Source organism: Buteo buteo, chromosome 5 (assembly GCF_964188355.1).
Source record: "Buteo buteo chromosome 5, bButBut1.hap1.1, whole genome shotgun sequence".
Lineage (NCBI taxonomy): Eukaryota > Metazoa > Chordata > Aves > Accipitriformes > Accipitridae > Buteo > Buteo buteo.
Window position 1 is genome coordinate 34,725,456 of NC_134175.1, and position 17,166 is coordinate 34,742,621.

Genomic DNA, 17,166 nt, shown 5'->3' on the forward strand with positions numbered 1-17,166 from the left:
TAAAAATCTGGCACTGTTGCTGAATTAAATTATTAATGAATATATGAAGACTTCAGGGTTCATTACATTGCTCTTCTTTACTTCTAAAATTTATAATCCTGTGGTCCTCAAATGTGAAGAATTATCTTTATCACTGAGTAGGCACTGTGTGTTTTACTACTTCCGCTAATTATAACTAAAAAGCTGCAAATGTAACTTTCCACTTGTAAAAGTGAATTCTAGTGCAACTAACCATCAGAATACTATATGATTTTTTGGATTAACAAAAGCAAATAAATTGTATGTAAAAGGCAGCCTTTATGTTAATTGTCTCACTGTACTAAGCATTATTACTATATTATATATATTATATATAAATAGTGATATATAAATAGTTCTCCTGTTTAGAAACTCCTGCTATACAAAGTGCACTGCAGATTTTAACAGTACAGTTTGTTTTCAGAGCTTCAGGACCAGCTACTTCTCCTGACCATACCAATTTCTATTTTTTCAGCTGAGATCATTTGGAAAATATTTATATCTGAACTTCTCAGGCTATCCAATAGACATTTTGTACAGCTTTCAAACTACTTTTCTTTTTTCATGCACACTAAATTTGTGATTTTTCCATACAATTTTCATGCACTAAAACCCACCCAAAAAGTAGGTGATTTTTCTAATACTAGTCATTAGACATTCTGTTAACTTGAACAGTGCTATAATCATCAATGATGTTTCACCAAGGAGCAAGAAAAACTTCTTTTTATGCTTCCTTATCACTTCAAGTTATTAGTCATAAGGACTTCATGATTAAACTTTCCTTAAAAGTTTTTGCTTTTTTCTGTACTATTTTGTCCTCAGGGAGGTATTGGTAATGTGCAGATGTTGGAGCAAGCTATGCTTTCAGCAGGCACTCAAAAACGTTTATGAAGGCAGCACTTCTCAGTTTCCCTGATTACCAGTCATGACCTGAGATGATCATGATGGCAATAGAAGACTGTCCTGACAACGGACAAATTTCTCTTCAGCTGAAAAATGGTAGAGTGCTTTGTTCAAGTTGTTCATCTTCTGGAATGGACTTTCAGATGAACTTTCCTGGGACATGTTCCTTGTCAGGACATGAGTTAAGGCTGGTTTTGACAGACATCCAGATGTCACGCTGTGCAGCGTCAGGACTCTGAGGCTGAGTATAGGCCAAGTTGATTGTGAGAGACAAGATCTCAAGCACTAAAATTCAAGATTTATAAATGTTTTAGGTTTGTTTAAGTGAATTTGGGGTAAGTTATAGTACTTGCTGATGTTTGAGAAGGGTTGAATACCTCTATAGACAGTTTTCAGGCAAATTTTCTGGTAGCAAAGGTGGAGTAGCTCTCATTTCAAATGTTGCATACAAAATGTAGCTCGGAATTTTATCTATTACTTGTCATGCATTTTTAAAGATTGTGGGAGTCATGATCTTCTCCCATTGGAAAACAAATCAGCTAAAGTTCTTCATACTGTTTCCTGTAAGACTGTTTGCAAATCAGCACCGTTTTCTCTCTAAAGATTTTAAATTCACTCAGATATCACACTGTTGACTGCAAGTCTGTGAGTGCGACCATCCAGCCAATTCCTTATCCACTGAGTAGTCCTTCCATCAAATCTATGTCTCTCCAATTTAGAGAGGATGTCATGCAGGACAGTGTCAAACACTTTGCACAAGTGCAGGCAGATGATGTCAGTTGACCTTCCCTTATCCACCAATGCTGTAACCCTGTGTAGAAGGCCACCAAATTTGCCAGGCAAGAAGCTATGTTGGCTGTCACCAATCACCTCCTTATTTTCCATCTGCCCTAGCATAGTTTGCAGGAGGATCTGCTCCATGATCTTGCCGGACACAGAGGTGAGACTGACTGGCCTGTAGTTCCCCAGGTCTTCCTTTTTTCCCTTTTTAAAAATGGGAGTTATGTTCCCCCTTTTCCAGTCAGTGGGAACTTCCTCGAACTGCCACAACTTCTCAAATATGATGGATAGTGGCTTAGCCACTTCATCTGCCAGTTCCCTCAGGACCTGCAGATGCATCTCATCAGGTCCCATGGACTTGTGCACCTTCAGGTTCTTTAGATGGTCTCAATAAAAGCATCAACAGCTTTTGATTTTGTGACATCTTTGAGATTTTGCACTTTTTCAACCCTGTTTGTGGTGTTGTATTTAACGTACTATCTGAAATGCTTGGTCACTGACTTTTGTTTCCAAGTATTTGCTGCCCATGGTACATGGGTGGGTACATAAGGCATTTTTCTGCTCTCTGACAAGGTAACTGACATTTTTAAATTAAAGAACAGATAACAACTAGTCCAGATGACTAGCAAATATTTTGTTCATATGTAGGAAAGACAGATTGACCACCACAGGAATAATTGTGAATATCACATAAGAAAGAGCTAGTAACAGTCGAACCAAAATACGTGCTGGGAATCTGAAGATCTGCAGACCTTTTGAGCAATAAACCATCCTTCCTTCCAAGTCATAGTGTGCATTTCTCCTTACCAAGGGATGTACTTGGTGTAGCATAAAATAATATGGTAGGTTTTTTCAAAGGAAAGGGAAGATGTCATGTCTGCTGAACAGATTTATAGTTATGCAGATCATGTTAATGATAATCCTTATCTGATTTATGGTTTGGGATATAAATTGCTTTCTGCAGGGGTAAGGAAGTCATTCACCTCATTTCCTGCACAAAATTGAATTTGTCTAGGCATGTTATGGGACTTCTTATTGGATGGCTGAAAAAAGGAGTAAGAATTTGCCACCTTCTGAAACACTAGGTTACATAGCTAGCCTGATTAAGTATGACAAATTCCAGTTAATGAAATTACAGTAATATTAAACAATGCTGCTTCCCATGTAATATATTACTGACACTTTCACCATTATTGTTTGCAGCAGACTAATACATTAAGAGAAAATATGTCTAGATCATGCAGACTGCCACTGTCTGAATAATGCAAAAGTTCAATAATACAGGCTGACCATGGCACACAAAAGAAACTTGTTTGATGTCTGGTAACCATCCCACCAAGCTGGATTTTATGCCAGTATTTCTGTGAATCTATATTATAGCTATATTTCACTGCCCTCATGACAATCCCGTTTCTTTCCTTCCTTTGCCAGTACAAGTGCGAAAAGCAGGACACAAACCTTCTGATAATTACTATGAAGATTTTGGAATTTCCAGACAGCAAATGTCAGAGGACACTGCCTGTAAAGTTGGCAGGCACCCAAAACACATAACAGGCTAAAACAAGTCACATAAAGGGTGTCAATTATGTTTATACATATTTGGTAAAGCAGGAACTTTCAAAATAATAATTTTCAGCAAAAAATAGTTTCTAGCAATCAGAATCAGAGCGTGAAACTTGTCTTACTGGGAAAGGAAGGAGGAAGCACTAGTATGGGGGGGGGGGTTAATGATCACATTTGTTTTGGAAACAGAAGAGAAAGGACAAGAGAAACCTTTTGAAATGTGGAGTCTGTGTGATAGAAAATGAACTTCTTCATACATACACATACACAGATAGAAAACTCTTCTCTTCTGGAAAATTCATTCCAAACCAATGACTGGATTTCATTACAAAAGGAGAAATTGGAGAAATTCACACTCTGAATAAAGCACTACCTAGATATTATTTATAACATATTTCCACTGAGCTAGAGGCACTGCTAAGCTGTTAAGCTGAGGTATAGAGCTTGTACCACCATCAGGCCCTGAAACGCCAAATAAAAAATGCAGTTTCCATTTTAATTCCTACTCTAGGTGCAGAGTATTGCAGGATTATTCTCCAGACAGAAGAATCTTTAGCATTAAATAAGAGTCTTTTAAATGAAAACAACTTCTGGCTCTCTGAATGTAGCCAGATGGCTAGCAGATAAAGCAACAGCAGTAAAGCCAAAGATGAATATTTTGAAATAGATCAGCTGATGAACAAATCTTCCCTGATTCAATAGGCAGGACCCTACATTCAACAGATCTCTGCTTTCCTTCTAATGCCAGTGAGTTCATTATACCCGGACAGCATTTGGAAAAGAATACGTTCTGTTTTTCTGATATAGATGGAGACTAAATGCAGAAATGTCGATTGAATTACCCTGGTTTTACAGCAGTGTAAGTGTTAGCAGAATCTGGCTTCTTGTTTCTAGATATTTTAGTATTCTATGAATATGACAGATAAGACAGTCTGCTGTACTTCAGCTGCTATACAATTTTTTTCATTAGAGTCTCAATGACCTCCTCTTAAAATTAGTCCACTGATTTGTATTCCACAGGGTGCTCATTACAGCTACCGTTAGTGCACAAAATCTCATTAACATAAAGAATTACCCTAAAAAAAATGGCAATTTCAAGATTTCATTAGAAGGTCTTTTTCACAGGTTGAAGTCAGTCAAGCAGTAAGTAATTAAGACAATTTACTGTAGTGTGACTGTATGTATTTCACCATATATTCCCACAAGAAAAGCCATGGGAGACATCTATGAATTTTCTTATGAAGCTTTCTTTTGGGTTTTTGTACTATTTTGGAGATGCAGAGGACATGGTACTTGGCTCTCCAGTCTGAGCAACCCCCAAGAGCTTTACGCTGCCAGTCCATTTGGATTTGTGTTTATGCCTTCGCAGTATCAGAGTATCACCAATATCAGTTATAGCTAGTAACCCTGCTTAACAAAAGCCAAATAAAGTCACTTCAGTCCAGGTCTGTGTTAATGGCCCTTGGAGACTCTAGAGGCTACATTTACAGGAGGCCTGCTTTTGTATTGGTTTTATTTTGTTCACCATTACCATGTCTGGACTCTTGCAGAGTGCTCTGTACTGATATTGCATTCTCTTTGTGTGCAGATAAAGAGGATTAGATGAAGCCACAGTTTCATTTCCTTGCAGTGACCAGAAAACAGAGAAGAAACCTAGGGAATATACTAAATGTTGTATTAACCACTGCTGTAGGCTGTAAAAACTACAGACATTCCAGAGCTATGTTGATTAGTAATTAGCACAAAGCAGATGGGAAATCATGCTGTCTCCCCAGGAAGTTAATGCAAACTAGTTGCTGTATTTATATGTTGTTGAGACTACCCTGCTAAAATGTGTTTTAAATAAATAGCAGAACTGGAATTATCCTGACATTTCAGTTAAAAATAAGTAAAACCAATTATTGAATTGGAAATTAGCTTCAAGTTTATGCTGAAAAGAGATCAGGAGTTCTCTATATTCATAAATGATCATTCTTGGGTTTAAATCCTATTTAATTTTTACAATGTGGTTTTAAAGGCATCTTCTTTAAATCTAGTTTTATTTGCCACTTCTAAGAGGACTGAATTTGCCATTCCTCACTACAGACCTTGAATGTGATTAATGAAGGATTCATTCTCAGCGTGATTGGTACTCTCCTACCATATATATCACAGCATGCTGTATTCTTTTCTTATTCAAAAGAATGGATGTTCAGAGAATTGCAGTTAATTCTAAAGGCTAAGGAATTTGGGCTACTTTAGAAAGTTGTTTTGAGATGATCCCACAAAGACAGACAAGGAACTCCCCTCTTTTTGTACCAATAGGGTTTCTCTCTACCATATAAATCCTAAATATAGGCTTGACAGTATTGAGCGTGGAGAAATACGCTCTGTATTTAGGTGGGCCCAGACACTTTGAGGTTGAGTCGTTGATTAATACATTTGCCTTTTCTGGGAAAAAAATAATCAGCAAAGATGCTCTTAAGTAGGCATAACTTAAATGAGTAGTTCTGATACTGAGTCTGACATCCATGACTGTTAGCCTGCCAAGATTGTGAGAAATGCCCAAGAATGTGAGAAATTGGAAGAGGGAATTAAATAATAAATTCATTTTTTAAAACTTTGGAATATAAGGTTTTCTCAAATCTCATCCTCACCTGGAAAAAACAGTGAGTAAACAGGAGGGCTGTGTTGGATAAAACTCTTGCTGGTTTGATATAAGCAACTTTTTGCATAATGAGTTATGGTTTAGGGACTACGAATACTTACTACATACATGCAAATGTCTTCTAGGACTTCAAAAGAAATACAAATTTCATCTGATGCAGGAATCAAAAAAGGCTTTAAAGTAATTTATTCTAATAGACAGTGAACTTCCTAACTGATATAATAATCATCTCCATCATCAGACCAGAACAAACTAGAACACAACTTCATGAACTGCATATTACTGTACACAATTATTTCTATTTAACAGATTATTTCAAAGAGAATGATCAGAGTGATCCTGAACCCTCAGGGGACACCACCATATACTATCAGTCTATCAAGAAACACTTCGAGGAGAAAAAAAGTGGGTCATCATCTTTTGTGTCATCCATTGAAGATGAGCAAAAGCCCTTGTTCTCTGGGATAGCTGATTACCCATCTATAACAGAGAAAACCACAGAGGTGGACTTTGAAGAAATTATTCATGCCACAGAAGAAATTCTTATTGACAAAAGAAGCAATTCTTGCAAAGGTAATCTAGCTGTTGCTATTTTGTAAAGTTTTAGTAGACATTTTTTTTAGTCTGATTATCAAAAATCATTTTCTGAATGGTTCTACTGATTCTTTACATATTTACTTTTGTGTTTCTGAAAGTTTAACAACAAAAAATATTTTAGATCAAAAATTATTATTTCTCAAGAGGATTAATGTAGTTTAATACACTGGCTGTGGGACTGGATTATAGAACCTCCAAAAGGCTATTCTAGGCTTTGCTAATAAATCATATTGTAACCAAACTGCCTTAGGAAAGTCATTTAAACAAACCCTTTAAAATTGTCAGCTGGTACTGGCCTTCATTGAGTGCCCATGGATGAAAACTACACTCAAAGCAGTAAAGAATCTCTCAAAGGGTGTTTGATGTGCCAGGGTTGGGTGACAGTAAAAAATCATAGATAATGAGAACTAGATAAACCTAGTGATGGTTGCACATGCACAAAAAAAAAATGTTTTCAGGTAACTAGTTTCATTCTCTGTATTGACAAGGCATGACAAAAATTAAGTGGAAAAAAAACCATAATAGCTTGAAAGAATACTATCCCATTTTGCTGCACATGTTGGTTAAAAAGAGTGCCATTACATCACACAGAACAAATCCTGACTTCCATAAGTAAAACACAAGAACAAAGATTTGAGCTTTTGTGTATGACAAATGATCAGAAACTATTATGCAATCTCAGTTACTTTTACATAGACTTAAATCACATAATTAAAATTACATCTAATATCCTAAAATATTAATTTTCTCAGTGATGTGAAGGGAAATTAATGAAAAGCCTCAGCTTAATATACAATTTAAATATTGCTGTAAGTTCATTTGTAATTGTTTCAGTCTGAAGGGAAGAATTACATATTTACTGTTCAATGCTGTTTTCCTCAACAGTTTGTTTCTATTGAGGCAATTTAACCATTTAACCATCATTCAATAAACTTTAGGCTGTTAGGCTATAATTTTAAACTAACCTAATGATTAATCAAGCCAAACAATGTATTTTTTACATCTCAAAGGTATGAACATATGAAGTCTGGTCTCCCCAGGCTAAGGCTATAGAAATCTGCACCACATAAACTTGTTGCATACATGCTGCTATTTGAAAGCTTACCTTTCCCCTACCAATAGCCAGAAATGTGTCCTTGCAGCTATAGCAACGTTTTCCAAGGCAACCTACTGCAGATTTCATTTGAGCTAAATTTAGCATGTCTAAAGGTTACATATTTTGATTAAGACCACATTCTTTTTTCCACTTTGTAATCCAGCACTTCTGGTAATGTGTGTGAAAGCTCATTACCTTTCTTGCAACTTTCATAAAACCTTCAAGGTCAATAAAATAAGATCAGCTTTGATTGATCTATGCTTTAAACTAAATTCTTACTCCTGCTTTAATTAGAGATTGATTATAATTTACCATAAAAGTGGTTATAAACATGATGAAATTTTGAAATAAACTCTGCTTGTATGTATGTATGTTTATAATCCTCCTATAGTATGGCACCTTATAAACCTTGAATACAAATGCACTTTTATAAAGCTACTGCAATTCATTACCACTGTGACTGATACATATTTAATTATCTTTAGTTTTGTTTTAAGCTTTGGTCATTACTGTTGATGAATGGAAAGACTATTAATAATGTATGGTATAATGTGGGCAGAAACCACATAAACTTCTCTTTCATAATCCTAAAATGCAACTTCTAACATTAAAACATATGGCTCTTTTGAGAAGATCTGATAATTTTTCTGTAGCTCATAATCTATATATTGTGGGAAAATGCTATTTTCTATTTTCACTTGGTCATTATTTTGACTGTAAGACTGATTCTTGAATTGTTCAAGCCCTGGAACACCATAGCTGGTTATAAAGTTTTAACTGCTGTTGGGCTTTTCTGGGGTTACTCGTGTATGTGGAAGTAGCTGAAAAGATGCTTAGAACAGTACAATACCGTATCTTATAGTTTATTAACTTGATTATAGTGTATGAACTTATTTTATAATTTGCGTGCCAATTCATTTGCTTTGTCACAAATTAAATGTTTATTGTAATAGTCTACAAATACATAACCTGAGACAAAAAAGAGCTGTGATTTCCCTGGGTTAATCCATGGCATTGAAAAATATGTGATTTTATTGAGTTAGTTATTGGGTAAAATAACAAACAACTTGGGTTTTACAAGACATTAAAAAGCAGTGAAATGTATGGCATAAATTTTTAGTTTCTACTCCTGAAATTCACTGCTTAAAAGTAAATCCACTGGATTTCCAACATCCATTGCACCCACACCCATAGATTAAAATTTTACCCCTGCATTTGTCATAGTCTGCTCCCTTCACTTTCCTGAGACCTTTCCAACTTCCTTGGACACTGCAAGTTGTACCATGTGTGCCTGCTAAAACCAAATTACATGCTTCTGTGGCACCGTTTGCCTCTTTCCTTCTGTTGGCTTAAGTGGCCGAGAAGCTGAACAGGTTCCCATGTAGCCAAGATGAAATCCCTTTCCCCTTCCTTCTGCCCAGTGCATAAAGTCAGTTATAGATCATGTCACCTGAAATTCAGTCTCTACAGCTCCAGGAAACCTTCTACCACCTGCTAACCAAAGACCAGATAATGCAGTAAGAACCTTTCTCTGGTAAAAAAAAGAGAAGAAAGTCTTCTCCTCCACTTGGAGTCATGTAGTGAGAGCTCCCCTTCCTGGCTAAATCTACTTGAAATACTAAATCTGAGCAGGAATTTATTTATTTATTTACTTACTTACTTACTTAGAGCAACACTGCTCAAAGATGTGTTTGAAAAGGATTAGCTAATAGCATTTAGACAAACCTCTCACATGTCACCCACAGTGTGGGTTTTTCTCTTTTCTTTGAAACATGGCTCTGGCTGCTATGGTTGCTTAGAAAAATTTCCCAAGCATGAAATGAATGTAACCTATGCTGAGTTATCAGCATGCAGTGCCAAGAGAAGTGTTAGGAGAAGCTCTGAGCAAACCATTCAGGGACTACTGGGGGATGTGGGATTCAAATCCAACTGCTCATACAACAGAGGCTGACGCTTTATAAGCAGTCAAGGATTTTGTCCTGCTGTATGTTGAAGAAGCAGCCTGAGCGCAGTAAGAACTTCTAATACATCCTGTAGCTTCAAGTAGTTAAATAATTACAAATACAACCCTAATGGGAGTGGAATTGAGCAGGTGTTAAAATTTTAACAGCCTTTTTCATCACAGCAGAGGAGAATCTGAGTGGTACTGAGCAATTTTTGACTGCGTAACAGCAGATTCACTCAAAGTAACAGAGGCTTGGGGCGGGGTGGGGGTTGGGGGGGGCGGGTTGATGTAGAAAAAACACTGTTCCACCTAAGTATGTCACCTGTAAGCTCTGCAAAGCTCACAGCAGCATCTTCATTCTATATCTGATAAGGATATATGCAACTAGTATATCCCATGATAAATGATTTGTAACTTTTCACCAGCTTGGTGAACAGGCGAAACAGCCTAAAGCCAAGAATGTAAACTAATTAATAAATCCACAGAGGTGTAAATTAAGCAAATTGAAAGAGAAAGGAGAAGTAGCTCAAAACAGAAATCCAAGCAAAAGGAAGGAGTGCCCCTGAGTTCTGTTTGGGTGGTAAGGTGCAGTGTTTGATCACAGAGATCCAAGAATTGGGAGGGACAAGAGGGATGGAATTTGGGCACAGTGGGTACAGGGTGAGACCTGGAGTAGTCATCATCATTTTTTTTACAAAGGGCTGGAGATAAAGAAATAAATATAAATGACTCATATAAAGAGTGTTTTTAAATACTTTATCTATTGTGTATACAATAGATAAAGATTAGATGGGTGGCTAAATTCAGCAAGATAGCTCAGTCTCTGCAGTAAGATCCTAATAATGTAACTGGGCATTTTTTAGCTTGAAATAAATTTATTTTGTCTATCTTTATCCAAAATTTTATCTGCAGTTCAAAGAGAAGAAAAAAAAGAAAAAGGAAAAAAAAAGAATTATTATTTACCATGAAGCTTCATTTAATATTAAAGTGATCTCTGACTGACCCAGCAATGCTGATTATTTCATTCTTTTAGGAGTCACAAATTATTAAACAAAATGAACTGGCACCTTTCACCCCACAGTACTGTAAGAGTCTCTGAGACATGCTTTACACAACAATATAAGGGCTGGGTTGGAGACTAGTGATGCTAAAAGTTACATCAATGAAAATCAATTTCCTTTCTGAAAGTAATAACCAGTATCCTTTTGCAAGCAGTATGAGCTGTATTAAATGGCCTCTGCCTCAGAGAAGACATGTTACACTTCACCAACCTTGTTAAGGCAAGCACTGTTACAATTATCGGTAAGAAAGGCAGCTAGCTAAGGCCTGGCAACCTTCTCTAGAGGGGGCATTCCAATGCACTGTAATGCATGCCCAGTGCTGTAAATACAATGCACCAAGTACTCCTTTTACACCAATAAGCTAAACAGTAAATACACTTCAATAGTACATTCAAGGGCAAGAGAAGAGGCCTTAGCCAGGTCTCTGAAGCACACAATCAAAGACATTCAAGTACATCATGCAATGCATTTAGGTTAGAACAAATATTTCTAATTTCAATTAATAACAAACTGCTAAAAAAAACCTTGAGAAAATTGGGGATTCATTGGTAAAATAATAGAAAGAAAACTAAAGAAATAGGAGCCATTCAGTGGCAGAACTCTGATGATCCTGACCAGACAAAACTGCTTGTTTATCTGTGGCTTCAAAATCTTAGCATGGATGTGACCACTTTTATCTCTCCTTAAATAGTAGTAAGGAACAAAACAAGCTGTTCAGGTAGCGTGCCAATGTACCAATTTGACTTTCAAGGTTTTGAGAAACACGAGTAAGTGTGATGCTTGAGGGGTGCCAACCCCTGACTAACAGCATGTATATAAACCTGTACTTTTATATGTTTTATTTTTCATCAGATATCACTGATAAAAGAAACTGGGAGCAGGAGAACATCCAGGAGTACCAGGACTCCCCAGTTCAGTCAGCATTACCCCATGTCACATGGGGAATCTGTGAAACTGAAAGTGACTTTATATATGGGGAAGTGGAAAATCGGTTAGATTTACTTCAAGAACAACTCAACAGGTAAAAACAGAGATATGACCAGAAAAAACATATGTGTGAAAGAGTACATGATACAACTGATAATAATGATGCTGTGGGAGCAATGAATTTGCACAGGAAGTTTCCAAAAGCATTCAGATCTTCAGAAGTTCAAAAGTACAAAAATATGCCTGATGGGAATATCACTTTGTTGTCTATATGCATTCTGAGGAGCCTAAATATCACCTAAGTTCAGCCTTCCAGATTCATGGAAAAACCTCTTCTGGGAAAGCTGGGTACAAAATTTTTAATTCATTGCCAGAATAATGATGTCACTTACCTCTAGGCCACATTAGCTACTCTGAATTGCCTTGCAGAAAAGCCTTTCTCCTCAATTCACTGTTTAGGAGACCAGCCTTTTAACCAAGAAGCTGTACTGAGGCACCTAAACTTATGAAATTTAAATCTCAGCTCACCCAGAATGCTGTTCCTAGATATTTACATGTCCACAAAATGGCAATTTTCAGTGTCTTCAATACCTGAAGTACTTTTTCTTTCCTCTGGACCCAAAGTAGACCAGCCACCTTCCCTTAAAAAAGGATTGCAGACAAATTCCCTTTTTGATGCATTAACTTTTTTTGCAACTGCCTCTATAATAAGACATGGCAGTATGCAAAGGCAAAATACTTATAACTGTTACAACAGAAAACAGATGCTTTCTTTGTCAGATTACATTATTAGCTTTGCTTAAAAAAATGTCTCTTTCTTCTCTGTTTTGCTCTCTGATATACTACTCTCTGCTGGCAGCTAAGCAGCATAGCTTACAGCATCTTAAAAATATGGTTACAGAATTTTGATCCATCCTACGCTATAATTTACCATGTAATTTCACTTAATTTTAAATTGCCCTATGCTCAGGTCTGTGGCTTTTTTATTATTTTTACTCTGTAATTCCATTACTTTCAATATTTTTCCATGACAAATACTATGACACACACTCAGCCCTAATTATACTTTAGTAGCTCTTCATTGGCATTCTGCGCTGTATATTTTAGCAATCAGTTTAAAGCCAGGTTAACTACATATTGCTTCCTTCATCTACCATAAGCCAACCAAACCATAGTATTTTTCGTTTCTGAATAATATGGAGTACATTAAAAAGACATTTTAATATGTAAGCCTAAATTGCTGTAATTTCTAATTCCAGTTAAGTCGAGTAACCTAAGTAACTGTAAATGTCACATAACTAAACAGCTCCATGTTCCCTATCAACAGTGTGTAGTCTTTCAGTTACATTTCTTTTCCTGAAATCTTAAGTTCTTGAAACTGAAGTTATATCTCAAATTTACCCATAGTTTTATCAAATTCTCATGCAAGTTCTCAGTAATTTCTTGAGTGAGAAAATATCATTGCTGCTGATAAACTAAGATTTAAATTGTTATGGATTTTATTAAATCATTTTATTCTTTAAGTCTTCTCATGTTTTTAAAGTTTTTCATGCTTTCAGGATTTTGGGCCTTGCTGGGTCTTCTATGAATGTAACACACAATATTCTTTCCTGCTTATGTCAGATCTGACCTGCTGGACTAAAAGCATGGTCACTTCTTCCTGAAGTTTTCCATGAGAGAACTTGGCGTAACACTCAAATTATTAAATGGATATAAAAGGCTGGAAAGCCACTGCACAAGGAATATGTCTGTAGAGCTATCTCTGTTTCTCCTCTTTAAGCAATTGGAATTTCATGGAGACCGTGGGCCAAGCATCTAAGGTTCTCCTGTTTATTCATCCTTTGGTGGCATGACATGGACTTGCTTTAAATTTTGGAGAAAGGAGGGAGAAGTTATATATGTAATGATGATGAATAAAGACTACCAGAGATACTCTTTGATTTGAAGTACCAGGAAACTCGTATCAAGTGCTAACAAAGTCAGAAGGGAGCAATTTTAGAGTTAATTCAAAGCCAAAGAGAATTGTTGATGCAAGTCCTCCAATGTTAAATCCCTTTTATTCACTGAGATGTTAGGGCCCAGGTTTAGCAGACGGAATCTCTCTGGATGGTGGTGTGCTGCTGCTGCAGTATTTTCCCCTGTGGCATCAGCATCATGCTTGTGTGAGATCAGCACATTTGCAAGTAGCAAAGAACCTCAGGGAGCTGAACAAGAGGGCAAGTAGGGCATGATTGACTGTAACATCTGGATTTGGGCCTTTCTTTATGCGAGCTCAAGCCACAATACCAGCTTCTCCCCATAAAGGAAGAAACAGCATCCTAAATATCCTTTGGGCATACCTTTCAGATTAATTTCATAGGTGCTTTTATAAATAAATGACACAGGCAATGGACAACTCCAACATGATAAAAAACAGTATCAGTGAAGCACCTGGTGAAAGCAAAAATCTGTCAGCACTTGATCGATTCTGCTGCTGTAAGGAGCCCAAGGAGTAACATTCACAACATTAAAGGCTGCTGACAAAGATTTGTTTACTCTGTCAGAAGATGAGTTGCAATACAGAAGGCTGTATATCTGTATTACAGTCTGTCATCACAGGTCCTGTAGCCTTCCAGCAGCTGGGGAGGCACAATAGGCATTACCTATTGCTGAGTTTGTCACAGATCTTGGCAAGACCATTTGAAAATCATTTCAGTGCTATGGAATTCTAAGTATGGACAACATAAGCAACTCAAGTGTTTCAGAAGTCATATACAAATTTATGAAAAGGGGAAAAAAGAGAAAGAAGCTACTAAATTTGAACATCAGAAGTGTTGACATTAATTCTGAGGCCTGAATAAGTCTGAATGAATTTTCACAGTAAGGATGCTTGGGCTGTTGGGTTTTTTAATGATCTTGAAAGCATCTTTCATTTTCCAACTGTGGAAAAACACAAATGTGGTTTTCTGCTTATTTCAGTGCACTGTATTAGCATTGGGAATGTCAGAATTAATTGTCAGATGCGTCAGAAATAGTGTCCCATCCTCAGCCAGTACAAATCAATTTATTTACATTGAAAAGAGTACATTTATTCCAGTTAATTTCAACCAAAGACCTGGTCCCCATGTTACTTTTTGTTGCAAGCATAAGGGACAGTAATGAACTCATTCTTAATGTAGCAAAAAGATCAGAAACAAGCATGCAGGTATGTTCCGCAAAGGAAAGGGAGAGCCAGCAAGCTTTGGAAGGGCTCAACACTCCCTCTTCTGTTCTTTCCTATTTAAGACATGGTCATGTCATAAGCAATAGTTTGCTTTATTGATAAGCTGCAGGTCCCTCTTGAATGCGTCTGTAATCAGTATGTTAAAATATACTGACTCCCGACCATGAGTTAACTGATTTTGTGCTACTTCTCTAGGCTTGAATCCCAAATGACTGCTGATATCCAAACCATCCTGCAGCTTCTGCAAAGGCAGTCAACACTCATTCCACCCGCCTATAGCATGGTGACTGCAGGTGCAGAGTATCAACAGCCAGCAATCCGGGTCATACAAAAGCTTCAGCCTGCAGCATCAATTAAAACAGACAGAAGTTTCAGTCCTTCATCTCAGGTATGTACAGGTCCAATAAGATCAAAAGAGGTTTGCTAATCTTTTTAGTTTATGATGGAAGAAATGTATACCAATCTAGGTGCTGGTTCACTAGGTTAAGGAGTATGCAATTATTATTTTGACCTAGCACCTCCACAGTGGACTTAGATACCACAGTTTGAAGGCCACATTTTCTGTGAGGGTTGTAAAAATCCATACAATGATCTTATAATCAGACTGATCTACTTAATTATCATGCTCTTTACAAAAGTTAGCAGAAATGACAAATACTAGACGTGGGTGTAAACCACAAACACTTTCCAAGCATCAGACCTGCGTGCATGGATGCATCTGCCATAGGTCCCATTCATGAAGTCCTGAGAAGCACCATGACTATGTTTTCCTCAAGGTACAGGCCAGGTGAGATCAGCTGATGCAGCATTATGGTTATATACACAGGGAAGTGAGAGGGGCTAAAACCATTCTTATGTCCAGCCTCCTGCTGCTGCTAGAACTATGAACATACAGACCTGTGACATACCTGCGTTTCCCAATACATGTTTTCCACCTCAGTTCTCTTCAATCAAAATTTGATGATTTTCCAAATTTGTTTGGGATTTCTGGAGTTTATCAGCTTGGCCAGAGATGTGGCATGTCATTTCCAAATGGGCTGCTGCATGTCCAGAAATCTCAAATCAGTCACATAGCATACAATTAGTAAATCCAGCCTTCTTGGCTGTGTCAGATTCCTCATGCATATGCTGGAACACATACGGGCACAGGAAGTCCAACACATAGAGAAGGCATCAGTTTGCATGCATGAAGATTATCAGGGCAGCAAATGTGCAGCAGTAGTTTTCAGATGTGTGAACCCACCATGCATATACCTGCACAAAACACATACACATATCTCTGTCTCAACAGAAATATGGCCATCATCAGCAAACATCAGTAGGCTCACTGTACACTTCACGCAAATTCTGAGTTTAAAGGTGAAGGAGAACTGAGTGCTGAGACTGGAATCCAAATGGTTATAATGTTCAGAATGATGCAATTCCAGAGTTATGTTCTGAAACAAAACTGCAAATTCAAGAATGTTGAAACCCATACTCTTACATCGGGTCTCAAGAATATTCAGTCCTTGAGAAAGGATTGTTCATATGTGTATCTTGATGTCTTATAAGCAAGTCTGAGGAGGGGACAAGATACCAGGCTTCTACAATTAATCTAACAGAGTTACATTCAATTACATTAAATCAAATGCAGTACCATGTAAAAATATTTCAGTACACTGCTTAATTTTCAAACATGGTTTTCCAGCAACCATCTGAACATGCTCATTTTTGAGCCTGGAAGTAACCAATTTAATTATTACAATCTTGTTTCTTCTCCTCCCTTACAGTGTCCTGAATTTCTAGACCTTGAAAAATCAAAACTTAAATCCAAAGAATCCCTCTCAAGTGGAGTGCATCTTAACACAGCCTCGGAAGACAACCTGGCTTCTTTTTTAGATCAAGAACGTGACCAGTCTGTAGAGTGTGTCCCCCAGCATTGTAAAACTTATCTCCAGCCAGTTAGGCACCCTTCCTTGCCAGAATCTTCACTAAGCACTGTAGGAGTCTTGAGTCTTCATAGGCATGTTTCTGATCCTGGTCTTCCTGGGAAATAATACTTTTATACTATTATTTCACATAAAAATGTAAGTGCTTTTAATGGCTGTTTTTCCTTTTTTTTGTATTTAAATCCTCTATACTTGACTCAGGGGCTACAAGAAATATACCATTATATGCAAAAGTACTGTATATTTTCCTAAATCTGAAGCTTGTAAGGTAAAGTTGAGCAGTTCTGATGTAAATATATATATATATATACACACACACACACACACACACACTAGCTGTATGTTCCAAATGTAAAACTGCCAGCACTCTCAAGGCACCTTATATTTTTATTTTTTTTTTAAATAACATGCATGTTCTGAAATTACAGTTTACGTTGCATGGAGATTACCATTTACTGCTGTCATGGAAATAGTATTTTATTGTGGATATGTCTTCAGA

The 17,166-nt window shown here is 37.0% G+C and overlaps 1 protein-coding gene across 1 annotated transcript in view; it reads left to right on the forward strand.

Moving 5' to 3' along the window:
- KCNH7 (potassium voltage-gated channel subfamily H member 7) overlaps nt 1-16,819 on the forward strand; it is a 245,808-nt gene extending 228,989 nt beyond the window's left edge. Inside the window, exons 13-16 of the mRNA XM_075028563.1 lie at nt 6,233-6,484; nt 11,463-11,631; nt 14,935-15,127; nt 16,509-16,819. Coding sequence (XP_074884664.1) covers nt 6,233-6,484; nt 11,463-11,631; nt 14,935-15,127; nt 16,509-16,775 — 881 coding nt within the window. The 3' untranslated portion in view covers nt 16,776-16,819. The remainder of the gene's footprint in view (nt 1-6,232; nt 6,485-11,462; nt 11,632-14,934; nt 15,128-16,508) is intronic.
- Nucleotides 16,820-17,166: the final 347 nt, after the last annotated feature.